The following is a 16116-nucleotide window of genomic DNA, read 5'->3' on the forward strand; positions in this document are numbered from 1 at the left end:
CAATATGCGGTTGCAATTTTAATCTTTGAAAACAACAAAGGTTCCACATATTGCATTCGTCAATGAACTTTCATTTCCCCATTATTTCTACAATTTCTTTACCTGGAATTGCAAGAAAAATATTACATTTCAAATCCGTTCACAGAACTTGGAAAAAAATATACTTCAAGCACCTCTAGTTATAAAATATATATTAATTCCTTGTAATGGAATTGAAAAAAAAAACGTTTGCAATTATTTTTAAGGTATTGATAGAGTTAATTTTTATAAGTTATTACCAATTATAATTACTGAGGATTCACAGGAACTGAAACTTGAATCAGTTAAGTGGTTTTATCCAGGCCATCGCTCAAATTACTCGAAAAACCGCATTATACTCGAGGTCAAGGCAGTAGAGTAAAAACGAAGGCAATGCAATTATTTTTTTTTTGTTTTTGACTCCTAGAATTTTAAAATTTATAAACAAAAATTAACAGTTTAGAGAACTTATAAAAAAGAATTAAAATTTCGAGACCAAATAAATAGAAAAATTAAATCAGCTACTCCACGGCTACTACCTGTTCAATGTGCCTTGTTCGAGCTCATGCGTGAAAATTTTCGAGTATAGATCATCGAACAGGTGTGCAGGCGCTTTTTACTCATACGCCCGGTCTGTTCGAAAATGTGCGAACTAAATCGAGAGCCCTAATATAATATACATATCGCACCCTAAATACAAAAGGGTCACAACTCAAAATACTAAGATTTTCAGGAGAGACGAAAAACGTTTTATGTAAAAATTATTGTAATATTTAAAGAAAATATTGTTCCATCATGAAAATGTTGTATGAACAAGGTTCTATTGTACTATATTTTTTTCAATTTTATATTATGTTTGCGAAAATAAAACAAAATTTTGATTTATGACTCTTTAACTGAAATTTTTTCGATTAACTAGTGATATTATCGTAAGTTGTGCCTTTTTAACTGATAAAATGTTTTAATTTTATAAGTTTCCTAACCTAATTGAACTCATTTTTCACAACTAAAGAGGCACAATGCAAAATAATATACCACGAAATTTATCACCTTTTACAGTTATAGAGGCAGAACTCAAAAAAAAAAACTCTTTATGTGTAATAAAAGTAATCAGCTGTTCTTGAGCCCATTAACGCAACTAAAAATAATTCTCTAGTTGATCGTGCAAAAGCAACACACTTGACATAAAAATAGACATAACTGTACTTTTCCAGTTAAAGAAGATAGTTATGTGAACGAAATATTTGCAGCAGTTAGAAATGTGTACTCTGAATTAATTTATGCAAAAAACTCAATTTTGGAAAATTTTGAGTTGTGACCCTTTTGTATTTAGAGTGCGATATGTATGTAATATATAAGTAGATTGATATCCCGCTCCGCTACCATTATGGTACACTAATCGACGTATGAGGTAATGGGTACTAAGGCCTGTTTATCCCACTTCGTTTTAAAGATGTGCCTTCCGCACAAATCACTGGTCTTCTGTGTATGGTAGTACATTTTGCGAATTTGTTTCCTCAATCAGCGTGACTTGAACGACGTAGAAAATGATGTTTGTATGTGATAACACAAGTAACTGGATAATTCTTGAAATTTGATTTTTAATCTACGAATTCATTAGTTTTGTTTTTTTTGTTTTTTGCTTAAAACACGCTTTATTATTTATTATAAATACATATGTAAGTGGGTATGTATAAATATAATAGGCTGTGATGTAAAAATGTTATCAAACTACTCATTCGCTTGAAATAAAATATGTGTGTATGTATATGTATTCATATGCAGTTAAACGTGTAAATTAGTAAATTTAATGATTGTTATTGGCAATATTTTGTTTTTGTTACGTTTTGTTTTTGTTTTGTTTCTTCTACAACACTACTACATACTACTAGAGACGTTTGGAACATTACTTTCCAATTTACGCCACACCACATTACACATTTCTCGCACCAAAGCCTTCTCACCGTCATCCATTTGATCTCTTGAATTCTCAATGAGACCACTGAGACGATCTCGTTCCAATTGTTCACGTACTTCGAGTACTTGCAGTGCACGTACGACAGCTTCGGGTCTACTCGATATTGGATCGTTAAGCGGATTTTGTGCAGATTGTTGCTGCTGCTGCTGCTGCTGTATTTGCTGTTGCTGTTGTGTTTGCTGCTGCTGGGGTTGAGTTTGCGTTTGCGCTTGAGGTTGGGAGTGCTGTGAAACTAGAATATTAGCTGTCGGTGTCGTAGCACCAACACGTTCCTCTTCCAATTGCCTTATACGCCGTTCCAAAGAGCGCACATACTGGACGGTTTGATCACTAAGCGTTGTGCGTAATGTCGCATCCTATAAATTATAAATATTAAGGTCTTATTTAATATGGTTTATTAAGATAATTGACAATTGAAAGGCATAAATAGAGTTCATGTTTGTTTTTAGCATAAATAAATACTTTTTGAGTTATATGAGCAGGAGCGTCATAACAAAAGAAAATAATTACATAGATATGTAAGTATGCAGAAATTACCATCAGCTCTTCTTAGATGCTGTGTAAAAAATGCATGGTGCTATCTAAAAATACAATAGTTCATCCAATTTTGTTTTTGAATAACTTTGTAGCTATGTAAATAAACAAAAAAGTGATATATGTATGTAATATATATAAATATATATATATAATTGGCGCATACACCCTTTCTGGGTGTTTGGCCGAGGTCCCCCTCTTGATGTTGTTCACAAATGGAGGGATCTACAGTTTTAAGCCGACTCCCAACCGCAGATATTTCTTATGAGGAGCTTTTCCATTGCTACACTCGGAGGTTTGCCATTGCCAGCCGAGGGGCGACCGCTATTAGAAACAACTTTTTCTTTATTTTGGTATTTCACCAAGATTCCAACCTACGTTCTCTCTGATTTTGAGTGATGCAAATCTTTACTTTAACCTTTGCGCGCTCCATTGTTTATCTGTTAATATACTGCAGCAGTCTAATTCACAAGTGTCAAATGTGATTGACGTACGACGCCATTTGCACAATTATAAATCTTCTTTCTGTTACCTTGATTGAACAGTATCTCATTAGAAGGAAATTTGTTTTTACTTTTGCTTAGGCAGTAAATTGAAAATTTTGAAACCGTTTTACTCGAATTTTTATTTTTTAAGGTATGGCGTTCTTGCAGCAAACGAGCTAGACGCATAAATGCAAATGCATCCAATAAAAAACGGGTTTCGCGATGCTATCCTCTAAATTTATTCCATAGATAAAAAAATGAGCTACTAATTTATTTAATTTTATTTATATGTGCCACCAACGTGGCTTATGCTTTATTCAAAAAACAAATTAAATTTTATCTATTTCTTATACGAGCCTAAAAACTGCCAAATTTAAAAATAAATTAAAATAAAAAGAAATTAAAAACATTTCTCTCGTTTCTTTATTTTTGGTATCACATTTTGAAAGAGAAATCAATATCGAAATAATAACGATCTGTAAACATTTTATACTAAATTTACCAAAAAGTGCGTGTATCTCATGGGAATTCAATAGTGATTTTTAAATAAATAAATATTAAATAAAAACAAAAAAATATACTTCTAATTTGTGTGGCCCTAGAACAAATTTAGAGGGTATTATCAAGAAAAAGAAGACGTCGATATATCGACGGTGAAGGTTGTTTGGCAACACCTTGCGGCTAGAGCAGCCATATTCTCAACAGAACGTCCACTTCTATTCTTCTTCTATCCTTGACAGAACCTTGAAATTTTTTCACCAACGTTTGAATTTGCGACTCATTTAGATGATTATCTCCACTAACAAAATCACGAATTTTGCGATATGTTGTTCTTGAATTTCGATCATTTTCGATCGCGTTGTTCTATCGTGTAAAATTGAACAACTGTCTACTTGACAAATGTCAAAGATGATATAAAAAAGATACCGTCTAGGAATTATTCACTACTGACATCTCGGCGTCACTTTTAAAATACCCTTTATAATAGAATGCATTACTCTTCATATAAAAAAGAATCGGGTTTTTCCAATTAATTATATTTTAAGACTTTCGCCATAATATTTGGAAGAATACTAAGATTTACGTTAGCTCAACTGATTTGAATATACCTTCAAGCATTGAGTTTGTTATAAATAAAGCCAGTTTGATCAAACTTTTTTTTTCAAGAAATAATCTCAAAAAAATCTATCTCTCTCTCTTAGCTTCACAGTCTGTGGTGGACCATAGCTCCATCAATAATCCTCCTCCAATTCAGTCTCTCTCTTGCCTCATTTCTCCAATTTCGAACGTTCATCGCTTCTAAGTCTGCTTCTACGTCATCAAGCCATCTATTTCTTCCTCCAATTGGACGCAAAGTAAATAGCCTTTTTATGATTCTTTCGATGGGCATTCTTATGATGTGGCTAGTCCATCTAATACGCTGCGCTTTAATAAAACGTATTACATTTTCACCACCAATAAGGTTTTTAATTTCGTTGTTGTCCCGGATGCGCATGGAACGTTTTCAAGCCGAATACGACCGAAGCTTTTTTTCTCATTAGGAATCTTTCAAAACGCAATAGCTGGTTTATATCATTAGCTTTCAATGTCCAGATTTCAGCACCATAAGTAAGAACCGGACGTATCAAAGTTTTATACATCTTGATTTTCTTCATTCGTCATAAAACCTTTGATCTGAGCAATTTTATATTTGCATAGTACGTCTTATTAGCAGATTTAATTCTTTCATCTATTGTAATTGATGTGTCTTTACTCGCTGATAGTTTTACTCGCTTAGTTTTTTCGGCGTTGACATTCAGTCCTATAATTTTTGCTTTTGTTTCTAGCAGCTTGAATATGCGAATTAGTTTGTTTTTGTTTTTTTGCTGCTGATGATAAGAACGCCGTCAGCATGAGCACATATTTGAAAATCTTTGTTAAATATTGTTCCGGACAAGTTAATTTCGTTTACAACTGTGTGCAACGTAAGGTTGAAAATCAGAGGGGACAAATCGTCCCTTGCTTAACACCAGACAGGACCTGGAAGGGTTCAGACATTTCGCTTTGTACTATCACCTTGCTAGTAGTACTCGTCAACGTGCAGAGTATCAGTTTAATCAGTTTCAACGGAACGCCAAGTTTTTGGAAACACTGTTTGATTTTCTTTTTGTCTAGACTATCAAACGATTGCTTAAAATCAATAAGTGGGCAGAATATATCTATGTTCTGCTCGAAAATTTTTGGAAAAATTTGGTTTACCAGGAAACCTTGATCAATTGTCGATCGATTGCTTTTAAAGCCAAACTGGTATTCATTTATTATTTCATCAGCATAAACTTTGATACGCCGGTACACACTTTGTAACCAACGTTCAATAGCGATATTCCTCGATAATTTCGACATTCAGTCGTATTGCCCTTCTTATGTATTGGCACCATTACACTTGTTAGCCATTCATTTTATTGTTTTTGAAGTGATAACGTCTTATAATTCGATTTAGCCGGCTGCACGCACGAAAAAATGTGTCGTTACCTTGCTCATGGGGCGTTACCTTGCATGAACTGCAAGCGAAAGCGCGGAACGAACGACAAAGAGCACAACGTTCGCCAACGTTCGACATCTTTCTCTCTCCTACTTAAGTGAGCGTATATATGTATGTATATGCGCATATGTACATATATAAATTCACATATTTGTATTTGCATATGCCTTCTTCCTGTGTGCATGGTAATGAACCATTTCTCTGTTGAGAATAGGACGATGAGAGGAAAAGTAGGAAATATGAAAGGGGGTGTTTCGAGTGTAAAATGTCTTGAAAAAGTCAAATCGATGATGGTGCCTCTTCGTGTTGTTGACTTATTAACGTCTGATGCACAATCGAAATTGAACATATCTTTCATGAATTTGATAAATGTTTCGTCATTTTTCACGTTTGTGTAAATGCAACTTGACCTATTCCATTGCGATTCCATTTACTTCCTTCTCTATATCCATACAAAATATTAATCAAACAAATAAATTTAAATTTTCTTTTGAAAAATGCAACCATTCCATCAATATTTTCGTTGTCACGTTAAACTATCGTCAGTAAACCGACTTTACAGACAACCTCTTTTTTAATTTATTGATTGCTGTGGTTACTTCAATTATGCTAGGCCCGTCAACCAACATTTCAGCTGTATGGACCTCCTCTCTTTCATTGTTATTATCATTATTATTCCTATGACTTTCGTTGAGGAGCTTGATGAAATGTTGTTTCCATCTTTCTATCACTTTTTGCTTGTCACTAATAATATGTATTTCCATTCTTGTCCTTACAAACGTTGGGTTTTGTTTGGAAAGCTTTTGTTTGCCTTTTTATGTTTTGGTACATGGATCTGACATTTTTGTTGGCGAAGTCTCTTTCAATTTGTTTAATCTGTTGTTTAATATATATTTTTTTCTTTGTCTTATTAACTTTTTGGCTTCTTTTCTCTTATTTTGGTATTCAAGAAAGTTTGCTCTCGAGCATCTTTCGACGTATGCTTTTCTCGGTTGCTGCTTTATAATATTTGCTTTGCAGCAATCCTCATCGTACCATTCATTTGTTTCCGATCTCCTTTTTCCGATTACATTTTTTGCAGTGTTGATAATAAGATTTTTTAGTTCGTTCCAGTGTTTATCGATACTAACTTCGCTTCTTTCATTTGGTGCGTTAACAATTTTGTTTATTTTTTTTTTCCCCAAGATTCTCTGTAATTCTTTTTCGTAATTTCTTTCTTGTGCATTTCCTGGGTATTCCATTTTACCTTTCTATGACTTTTAGTCTCAGAAAGCAGAAGAGTTTAAACTTAAAAAGTCTGCATAAAAATATTTAAAAATTAAACCAACGAAATCAAATTTGAAGTTAGGCTACCATTGGAAAAGTTTTCTCATTCAATTAAATTTTTAGTAAATTAACTAAGTTTTTTTGCAAATATCAGCGCACCTTCGTTCGGTTGATCTATCAACTGAGGTGATTTTTTGCAAAATATATTTACAAAAACACCCGGTTTTTGGAGGCATTTTCAAATCGGTCCAGCTCACGAAAATCTTATTGTTTTCTGAAATACTTTGGCGGAAGTCTTGAAACGTAATACATCTTATAGTTCTGGGAGACAAAATTCAACTTTTTTTTGGTGAGGCATCCTAATATATGTACACTTGCCCTCACTTTATCTTTTTACAATCTTCGCAATAGTTTTCATGCTAAATTTTTTCGTTAATTTTGTATAAAACTATAGTTCTTTCTATAACAAAAACTTTTTTAATGAAATTTCAAAGCTTTGTAAATTTAAAAAATTGTAGAGTTATTAATGAAATTAATTATATTTGTACCTACCGGCATTTGACGCTCATAATTTCTCAACGCTGAAAGTGTTTCCTCTGCATTTGTGCTGGAACTGCTGCCATCGCCATCATCACGTAGAGGATTGCGCACCGAGGTGCCACAATTGGCACAAAGTGCATTCGCGGCAATATGTGTACGCTCTTCATCCAAGTACAGACACAATTCCTTCAGCTCCAGATTATCGGTAATCAACTCTTGTTGTTTATCATCGAGTTGGCGTAATTTGTGCTTTTGTTCGAATAAATAGTTGTTTTCATTTTATTTGTGTATGTATAAAGATATTTTTGTATTTGTATTTAAACATTTTACCGCATTAAACCTACCTGATAGGCCGCCACCTCCTGCCTCATCACACTGGCTGTATATCTGCCGAAACGTTGCCATTCGCGCGCGAGCTTTCTACCTTTTTGACGATCGTCATCGAGAAAGCAACATAAGTCTCGCAATTCCTGATTGTCATCGAGTAAACGTTGATTTTGTTCCTTCAAGACTCGGAGCTCGTTAATAAGACCCTAGGAATTTTGGAGGGCATTTATTATAAACTTTTTCTTATTATTTGGATAGAATATATTTTAGATATGTATGTACATAAGTATATGAATTATGAGCGTCAAAAGTGAGTCAACAACATATCGATGGGCAGGCATTCATAGCACTTTGGAATTGGTAATTAAAGACACGATTATCTTTAATTAGTTTTCATTCTTGAGCCTAATAAGAGATTTCGTAAATGGAGTTTATATCACTGCCAAGATTCCTTGCGTTAACGATGTACTATAGTTTTAGCCATACTTAGCGTAAAACATCATGTAAAAAGAGACACAGTCGATGAGAATGAAGTATTGCGATTATCTTCCGAGGTCGATAGTCGAGCTTCGAGTGTATATGATACTCCTTAGGATACCTTTAGTTCAGATTAGATTAGATGAGTCTATCTCGAAGAGTTGAGGAAAGAGACATTTTTCTAATTCTGTCTTTGCTTGTGCTTAAATAATCCCAATCTACTGTCGTGACCACGCAGACTCTTTAACGAGACTCTGCTTCGAATAAGGGATCTCCCATAAATCTGGGTCGTATTCATCGAAGTGCAGGGTATTCATACAGGAATTGATGACTAAATATTTCTTACCGAAATGGTAAGTTGCACTGCATGATGGACTCTTACATTTGATGGATTTTCTGCACTGGCTGCAGAAATCTGCGGTACAATTGCCTTTGCTTGTTCTCAAATACTTTTGATTCAAACGTGCAGTGCAACTCCAACTCTGTGTTTACAAATAAACCCTTTGTTTTTGCGATTCTTAGTAAGTTCCGCGTTCTTTCTACGCCGAGTACTGGTGTCCACAATAGTCCAACCACTGTTGCAGCTTTAGCCTTCAAGTTTTGAAAGCAGGAAACTTTGCAGAGCTTGGATTCATTTCCTTAAGTACTGTATCAGATGTTTTCCCGCGCATTTCCTCGACCCGGGAGGAAATTAAGATCCAAGCTGTGCTTTCGAAGTGGTTCTGGATATCTTCGATAATCGAAAAATACTCTTAGCTTTCGCAAAATTTGTGACATTTCTGAGATTATATATAAAATAGGCGTTTACACCCTTAATTGGGTGCTTGGTCGAGCTTCTCCTTCTATTTGTGGGGTGCATATTGATATTTTTCTACAAATGGAGAAACTTACAGTTTTATGCTGCCTCCGAATGGCAGATGTTTTTTTGGTATGAGAAGCTTTTTCATGACATGAAGCTTTACATCATTGCCGCTATTAGAAAAAACTTTATTATTATTTTGATGTTTCATGCCCGGGGACTTCGAACTCATGCACCAACCATTCGGCAATGGCGCCCGCCGAGATTCTGGGATTATACACATAATATATTGAATACAATATTTTGTAATAATATAATTATAATTAATTTGGTTAAAAAAAAATGCACATGAATCTCTGCACTTTAAATGTGAGAAATCCTCTGAGATCAATAATATTGGACTTCCTGTTCGAATTTCGGACGTGTTGTAACGACTTAATACACAAATAGATTTAGTTATGTAGCAACTACAAATCGAAAAGCCTATCTACACATTTACGCCCACATACATATGTACAAATACATATACTTAGGAGTATTAGTGGTATTAGTACCTGTAATTGTCGATTTTGCTCGGCAGTGAGGCGAGTGCCAGTAGGCACTGCAGCTGCACTAGATGTGATCGAAGCATTCGGCGATGGATGATCCTGATCAGTTTTTCGCACAAATTTAAGCATATCTTGTGGATGCTGTTGTTGTTCCACTTGTTGCTGTCTATATTGTTGTTGTTGTTGTGAATTATAAAAATATTGCGGATTCGTGGCACTGCCCGAAAGTCGTGCGGGTTGCCTTTGTGAAAGTGTTTGATGCGATTGCAAATAGCGACCGCTGCCACCGGGTAATTTCAATGAATCCGGTATGTAGACAGGGGACAATTGTGGTATATCCGGTGGATATTTAAGATTGAAATGTGTTGTATCAAAATTTGACGTGGTGTGATGCTTACTACCGCCTGTAGATGGGCGTTGACTCAGCGTTTCTCCACTCTCAGCAACACCGCCGCGCAACGTATTTATATGCTTCAATATGCCAGCCTGGTTGCTCGGTTGGGGTGGCGGCTGATAGCGTGGTGGTATGGAATGTGCTGGCGCCTTTAGATGATTGGCGGCTTTAAGCGCCTGCAGATTGTATGCGTTTCGCTGTTGTTGTAACGTGGCGGAATTAACGGACGTAGCAGCTGTTGTAATCGCGCGTTCACTTTCGCCACTTAAATGCTTAGATGTTGACTGGTGGTGGTGATGATGACGTGAGTGCGGGTGATCCTTTAAGTTATTCGAGGGTGTTGGGTGTTGTTGCTGTTGTGGTTGTTGTGCGCCTGCTGACGAAGCACTTGTTGGCTCTGCTATCTGCTGTTGCGAGTGATGATGGTGTACGGTGGCGATGGTCTGGAGTTGGTGCGAAGGTAATGTGGCGCCGCTAGAGTATTTTGTAATTGTGTTGACTGAAGGCAATGCCGATGAGTTTGTCGTCACGCTTTGCTGTTGCTGCTGATTGTGCTGTTGATTCTGGTGTTGCTGTTGGAGTGAGCGTTGCGCCAAGGCTTGCGTTGTGCTGGGAGCTGGGAGCGAGCGACGTGATTGTGGGGCTTGTAATTTACTTGAAATCGTAGCAGAAAATTGCTGTTGTGTTATTTTGTCGCAGTCGTTGCTATTCGATTTCGGGTTATTAAGGGAGATGACGTTGTTGCTGTTGTTGTTGGTTGTGGTGATGGTGTTGACACCAGATGACAACGTGTTACACGCTTCTATATTTTTTGTTGTATTTGCACTTAAAAACTTTTCACTCAGTTTGTTTATATTATTGTTATTATTATTATTATTGTTGTTGTTGATGTTAGTAATACCAGACATTTTATTAGACGTCTTAGTCATTGCTTTTGAAGCAATCGCCGTTGTTTACACAGTAGAAGGGTTTTGTTGACCCCAAAATCTACAATTGATTTTGCTCGCCTTTAGACATTCTTGTGTAGTCTAGAAATTGAGTAAATCGAATTTTGATATTTATTTCATTTTGAATTCCCTTAACTCTTTTATATTTGTAATCTTTTTTATGTCTTGGTAAAGTTTAAATATGTTTAAAATATATAATTATCTATGTACTCGTACTTCGAAAAAAGCGTTCATAAATTCGAATCCAATATTTGTGGATATATAGTTTTCGAATTAAAAAAAAAGTTCATTGTCCATAACGCAATGAGGATAGATATTAAATTTTAATTCCTGTTTACGTCCCTCGATAATAAGTTTTTTTAGGTAGCTCAAAATTTACATGAATACAGTAATTTTAATAAATTTCAATCACAAGTGCCTCCATTCGACCCTAGGTGTGAAACGGAAGAACTCAAATCAATATTGTTATTGGCATTGACTTGGATTCCAATAGTAAAATTAGCATATTTGGAGGAAATTCTCAAGAAAAATTATCCGAGGAGAGGCGACAGTATGTGTTGAAGTTTATCCCACCCACATATGGAGTGGTTAAGTGGGGGCATTTCCTTTAACCTTGTTTTGCACTTTGAAATTCTTGCAAAATTATTTTTGAAATTAATGCAAAAATTTGGAATGAAATCTATTTTTTTTGTTCAAATTTATTGGAAAAAAATTGTCTTTAGTCATTTTCGAGAAACACCTCTTTAAGATTTTGTTCAGAAATCCCTGAACATTTCATAGCGGAATTCCCATAGCCGTTCGCGTTCTATTCAAATACCTAGAGACCTAGCGACCTAGTGAAAAATACAGTGTATCGATCGGTTTGTAAACGGACGCAATATGATGGTTCATTTGACATTATGATGTCTGAAGGTGTGGGCGACATCACACCGTTAACCCGCTCTCAGCGAATTTGAAGGAATCAGCTGATTTGCTGACTTAGCAGGGTATTTGACGGTGATATTATTTGATGATAATAATACTTCGTCGCCGTCTGAAAAACAATTAGAAAACCTATGCTGAAAGTAAACTTATTTTCAGTAAATTACTTGAAAATGTCTACATTTTCTTTATATTATATTTTATTTGTTGCAGACTTGAACTACTGGCATATAAGTTCCGCTAAAAGTTAAATTTAACAATCGGTTTTATACGCTTCATGCTTTGTGATTGATATAATTAACCGAACAAATATTTGGTACAAAATTGCTCTTAAATCTCTTGCATACGAATAAATCTAAGCAACTTTAGAAATAAATTGGGGAATGTTGTTACTTATGACATTGACGCCTCTCGAGAGTCACTCACTGCAATTATTTGTAATTACAGTTTACGTAAGATTAGATAAAGAGCAAAGGAAGAGGAAATAGAACAGAAGATACTCCATACTGGAGTGGGGTACTAAGTGAGGTGTGCTTTTATGACGTAAGTAACTAACAAAAAAAAAATATTAATTTTGTATAAGAAACAATAATGAAGTTATAAACTTCAGATTTTCGAGTATTTCAATAAACATATGCATGTTGGCAATAAGCTTCTATTGTTTTATTAAAAAAAATATAATAAGTATTATGAAAATAAAAGAAATTCAGAGCCAAGAGCAGATGATTTGGTGGAGCGAGTTTTAAAATATGTGGCCAACATAAGACCGTTAACGGGCTCTCAGCGATACTGAAGGAATCAGCTGATTTGCTGACGTAATCGGGGATGTGACGGCGGTTTGCTCACGACAAAGCCGACATTGTGTGGTTGATATAAGAAAAAATCAACGCAGCCCCCCCTCGTGTTACTTTATTGCCATCTGAACAACGACTGATTGGAAGTGCGTAAGAATACGTGTGAAATGAGCAGACGGATTCTTTCACAATTTTTCTTTGGGTGGTTAAAACTTGTAATCTATCATCTTTGCCGAATCCCCGAGCACGGGACAGCCGAAGTTCCCACAATTTTGCTTCGGATGGCCAAATCTTGTAATCTATCATCCTTGAGCAAATGGCGTAGTAAAGAAATAGAGTAGAACTTTGTAAGAGCAAGTCCTGAAAATCTACTTTAAGAGTATATTGCATATTGAACTATGAATGTGGGTTTCTTAATTAAATAACACCCTGAGTTATTATCGAGACCTAGAGGCAGATTTAATAATCAACGATCGCCAGTACAGACATTTCATATACTCGTATGTATATATGTATAATGTGGACTAATGTGTTTGAAATCAGCAGAGAAGATGAACTGGAATGTACTATATGCTTTGTCGTGTTTGAACCCAAGACCAGATGAACCAGAAATAACAACTAAACCATTGTAAGAATCTTACCATTTCAAGATTACTCACACAGCTGAAAAATAGGCTGTACTTAGATGATGGCAAAATAGCTAAAAAAACTAGTTGGTAAGTCACCAAAGCGCGTGTTGACATTGCATTTGATTGGTGGATGGTACGATTCTATCTTATAGATGAATTATTCAAAAACGTGTATGAATTGAAGACTTTGGATCATCTATTTATACGTTCGGGGAATGAACAGAAAATCAAATGGGAATTTAAACCGAATAGGTATGTAAATAAAGAAAATAGTCGCTTTTTTAGTGAAAATAAATGCAATGGGACTTCCGAGACTCAATTGCCGAAAGTTACTATTTGATGTGTTTTGCATTCCGGACACATCATTGGCCCACACACTTCCAAATATGGAAGTGGAGTTAATTATGAGTGTTATTTACATAGTCATACACCGATTTTTTTGGTAACCGAGTGATCTTAAAAAGTGGCAATATGATTTCACTGTTTGGCACAGTAGGTGCGTGAGAGTAAGTCAAGTCAGTGATCTATTCTGCTTAACCAGCTACAATTGACCATCTTACATTCGGGGCGTTATTGGCGTGTTGTGGCCCATTATGCTGGAAAGAATGGTACCAAATAATTGATGTTCCCCAAAAGACGTAGTCGCAAATCAGTTTGGAAGAATAAATTAATTTTTTAAATTTTATATCTCCAAAAACTCAGTGATAATGAAACGTGCCAATGTGTACGACCTGAACGAAGTAGGATTCCGAATGGATGATCGTGATCTCTTTATAGCCGAATCGCGACATGGTAAGATGAAGGTGTTTTGGGTATGAGTTTTCGAATGTTTTTGCAGATAAATAACAGAGAGATATTGTGACAGTTATTACTACGAGTTTATCGAGTTAGATTCCTATACTATTAGAAGATTTTACAAAGCTTCGGCGGGGTACAAAACTTAAAATATGGCACATATGCAAAACAAAACTGCTGGGGAAAGTAAATATAAGTAAGTATTGAGATGCTAATTGGATTCATAATATTTACATAAGTACGCCATATGCACCTATACACACACGTATGTATGTATGTATGATATGTATGCATATATTTTTTGATGCTAGGCCGGCGAAGGCTTAGGCGTATCTACCCATACACATCAGCATGTAATTATGTGCTTTCATGGATGTATCACTATCAAAAGGAAAAGTGTTACACTTCAGTGAATGTCTGCCAAAGTTGTCGTGCAACTTTAAGGCAATACGAGTATATGAAATGTCATTAGATTTTCGACGATGATAAAAATGTTTCTGCTTTCAGATTTGCCGCCAAGTTGCTGCTCTGACACACATGCGCGTTTATGTAGTTATGCACCCACAGTAAATAACTTTTCAAAAATGTATTTTTTAAGCACGAATTTAGAAATAAAAATGTCGCCTATATTTGTATGTCACTACACTTTCTTAGTTTCTCCAATTGGAGAACATTTATGAAATTATAATTACATATATTTTTTTATTACATGTTACTTTTTACCACTAACGTATCCGTTCACCAATCTTTCGTAAATTTTAATCAAATTTGTGTTAATTTATATTTACTGAACTTTTAAGTCTTAACTTTTAGTACTATCATTAAGTCACTTTGTACCGCTAGTCTGTAAAGTTTTGTAGCTATAGACTTAATAGATGAAATGAAATAAATGTAAATACATACATACATAGCTCAACAACATTTAGATGGTTTCATTAGCGAGTTGAGCTCTCTAATCGGCCTTTCTTATTTCATTTAACACAATTTTGTATAGACATTTTTTTATTTTATATTTGATTTTATTTGATTTGATTAATAATAGCATTTGTAATGTCACCAATAGCGATTTGAATATTTTCACTTCACTTACTTCTAGTTACTCCAAAGTGTAGAGTCTAAACAAAAATTTGTATAGGCAGATGCTTGACATCGTTTACCTACTACTACATATATCCAGTAAGTAAGTGTGCCCATGTATTCACTAACAACAACTTAGTGTTTTTCCTGATCTCACTCTCTGCATATATCTCACGCACAATCGGCAACTTTGCAACCAGCAAATTTGTATTGCGACAATTTGACTTCCCACACTCACAAAAGCAAACACAAAAAAAAAAAACAAAATACAAAAAAAAAAACACGCATACATTAGCGTCTTAGAGAAATGCTAATTCAAATTATTTTCTCTTTTTGTGTTTTTGTTTTTTGTTCTCTCTCGTTCTGTCTTTAAAATTGCTTCCGGTTTTGATTTTCTGCTGCGTCTACGCAAACAAACATCGCCATTTGTTGGTACATCGAAATCAACACTGCTTATTCACAAAATTAAAAGAATTTATGAAATTAAGTAAATTTATTCTGTACTAAAACGGATTTTTTACTATTTATGATATAGTTTTTACTTTACATGTTAAATTTTCACTGAAAACATCCGCAAAAGATCGGCCATTTAAGCACTGAGAGCAAATCAACAAATTTAATGCGAACATATACATTTCTATGTTGTTGTGCTACCAGCTTGTTGGTAAATGCAGAGAGTACTTTTACACTCGTTTGTTGTAGGCACAAGAGTAGACATTTTTAAATATTCACAGAAATTAAAAGGCTAAAATGTATCCCCACATAGATTGTAAATAAAATATTTAAATCCTCTTAGGGGTAATTTCTTATCGTTTGTTAGGTTAGCTGATTTCAAGCTAAGAAGTATCTGACTTCAGGCTAAGGTAAATAAGTGCGTTGCAACACTGCCAAGCAGAACTACGTTTCAGATACATTCCTACGAAAAGTCATGATCGTCCACTTTGCCGTGTTACCACATATTCGGAATTAAAATAAATATCTTATATATATTAATAATCTACATCCAATAAATATTTAAGTTTGACTTCAATATTAAATGGTTTTTTGTAAGGTAGAAATTTACAAA

General features: G+C 34.9%; 1 protein-coding gene across 4 annotated transcripts; it reads right to left on the reverse strand.

Annotated features, from left to right (window-relative positions):
• Positions 1 to 1865: 1865 nt before the first annotated feature.
• LOC128867913 (alpha-protein kinase 1) lies at positions 1866 to 15863 on the reverse strand. 4 transcript variants are annotated; one of them, XM_054109529.1, is made up of 6 exons: positions 15598 to 15863; positions 15064 to 15499; positions 9500 to 10915; positions 7687 to 7875; positions 7355 to 7591; positions 1866 to 2352 (listed from the first exon to the last, which is right to left on the reverse strand). In XM_054109529.1, exons 3-6 carry the CDS (start codon positions 10814 to 10816, stop codon positions 1897 to 1899), a joined length of 2199 nt encoding a protein of 732 aa, XP_053965504.1. In that variant the 5' UTR covers positions 10817 to 10915; positions 15064 to 15499; positions 15598 to 15863; the 3' UTR covers positions 1866 to 1896. The 4 variants fall into 4 exon arrangements, with proteins under 4 accessions (XP_053965504.1, XP_053965502.1, XP_053965503.1 ...); XM_054109527.1 differs by lacking the exon at positions 15064 to 15499; XM_054109528.1 differs by lacking the exon at positions 15598 to 15863 and having other exon boundaries at positions 15064 to 15582.
• Positions 15864 to 16116: the final 253 nt, after the last annotated feature.

This window comes from Anastrepha ludens, chromosome 6 (genome assembly GCF_028408465.1).
Source record: "Anastrepha ludens isolate Willacy chromosome 6, idAnaLude1.1, whole genome shotgun sequence".
NCBI classification, from domain to species: Eukaryota; Metazoa; Arthropoda; class Insecta; order Diptera; family Tephritidae; genus Anastrepha; species Anastrepha ludens.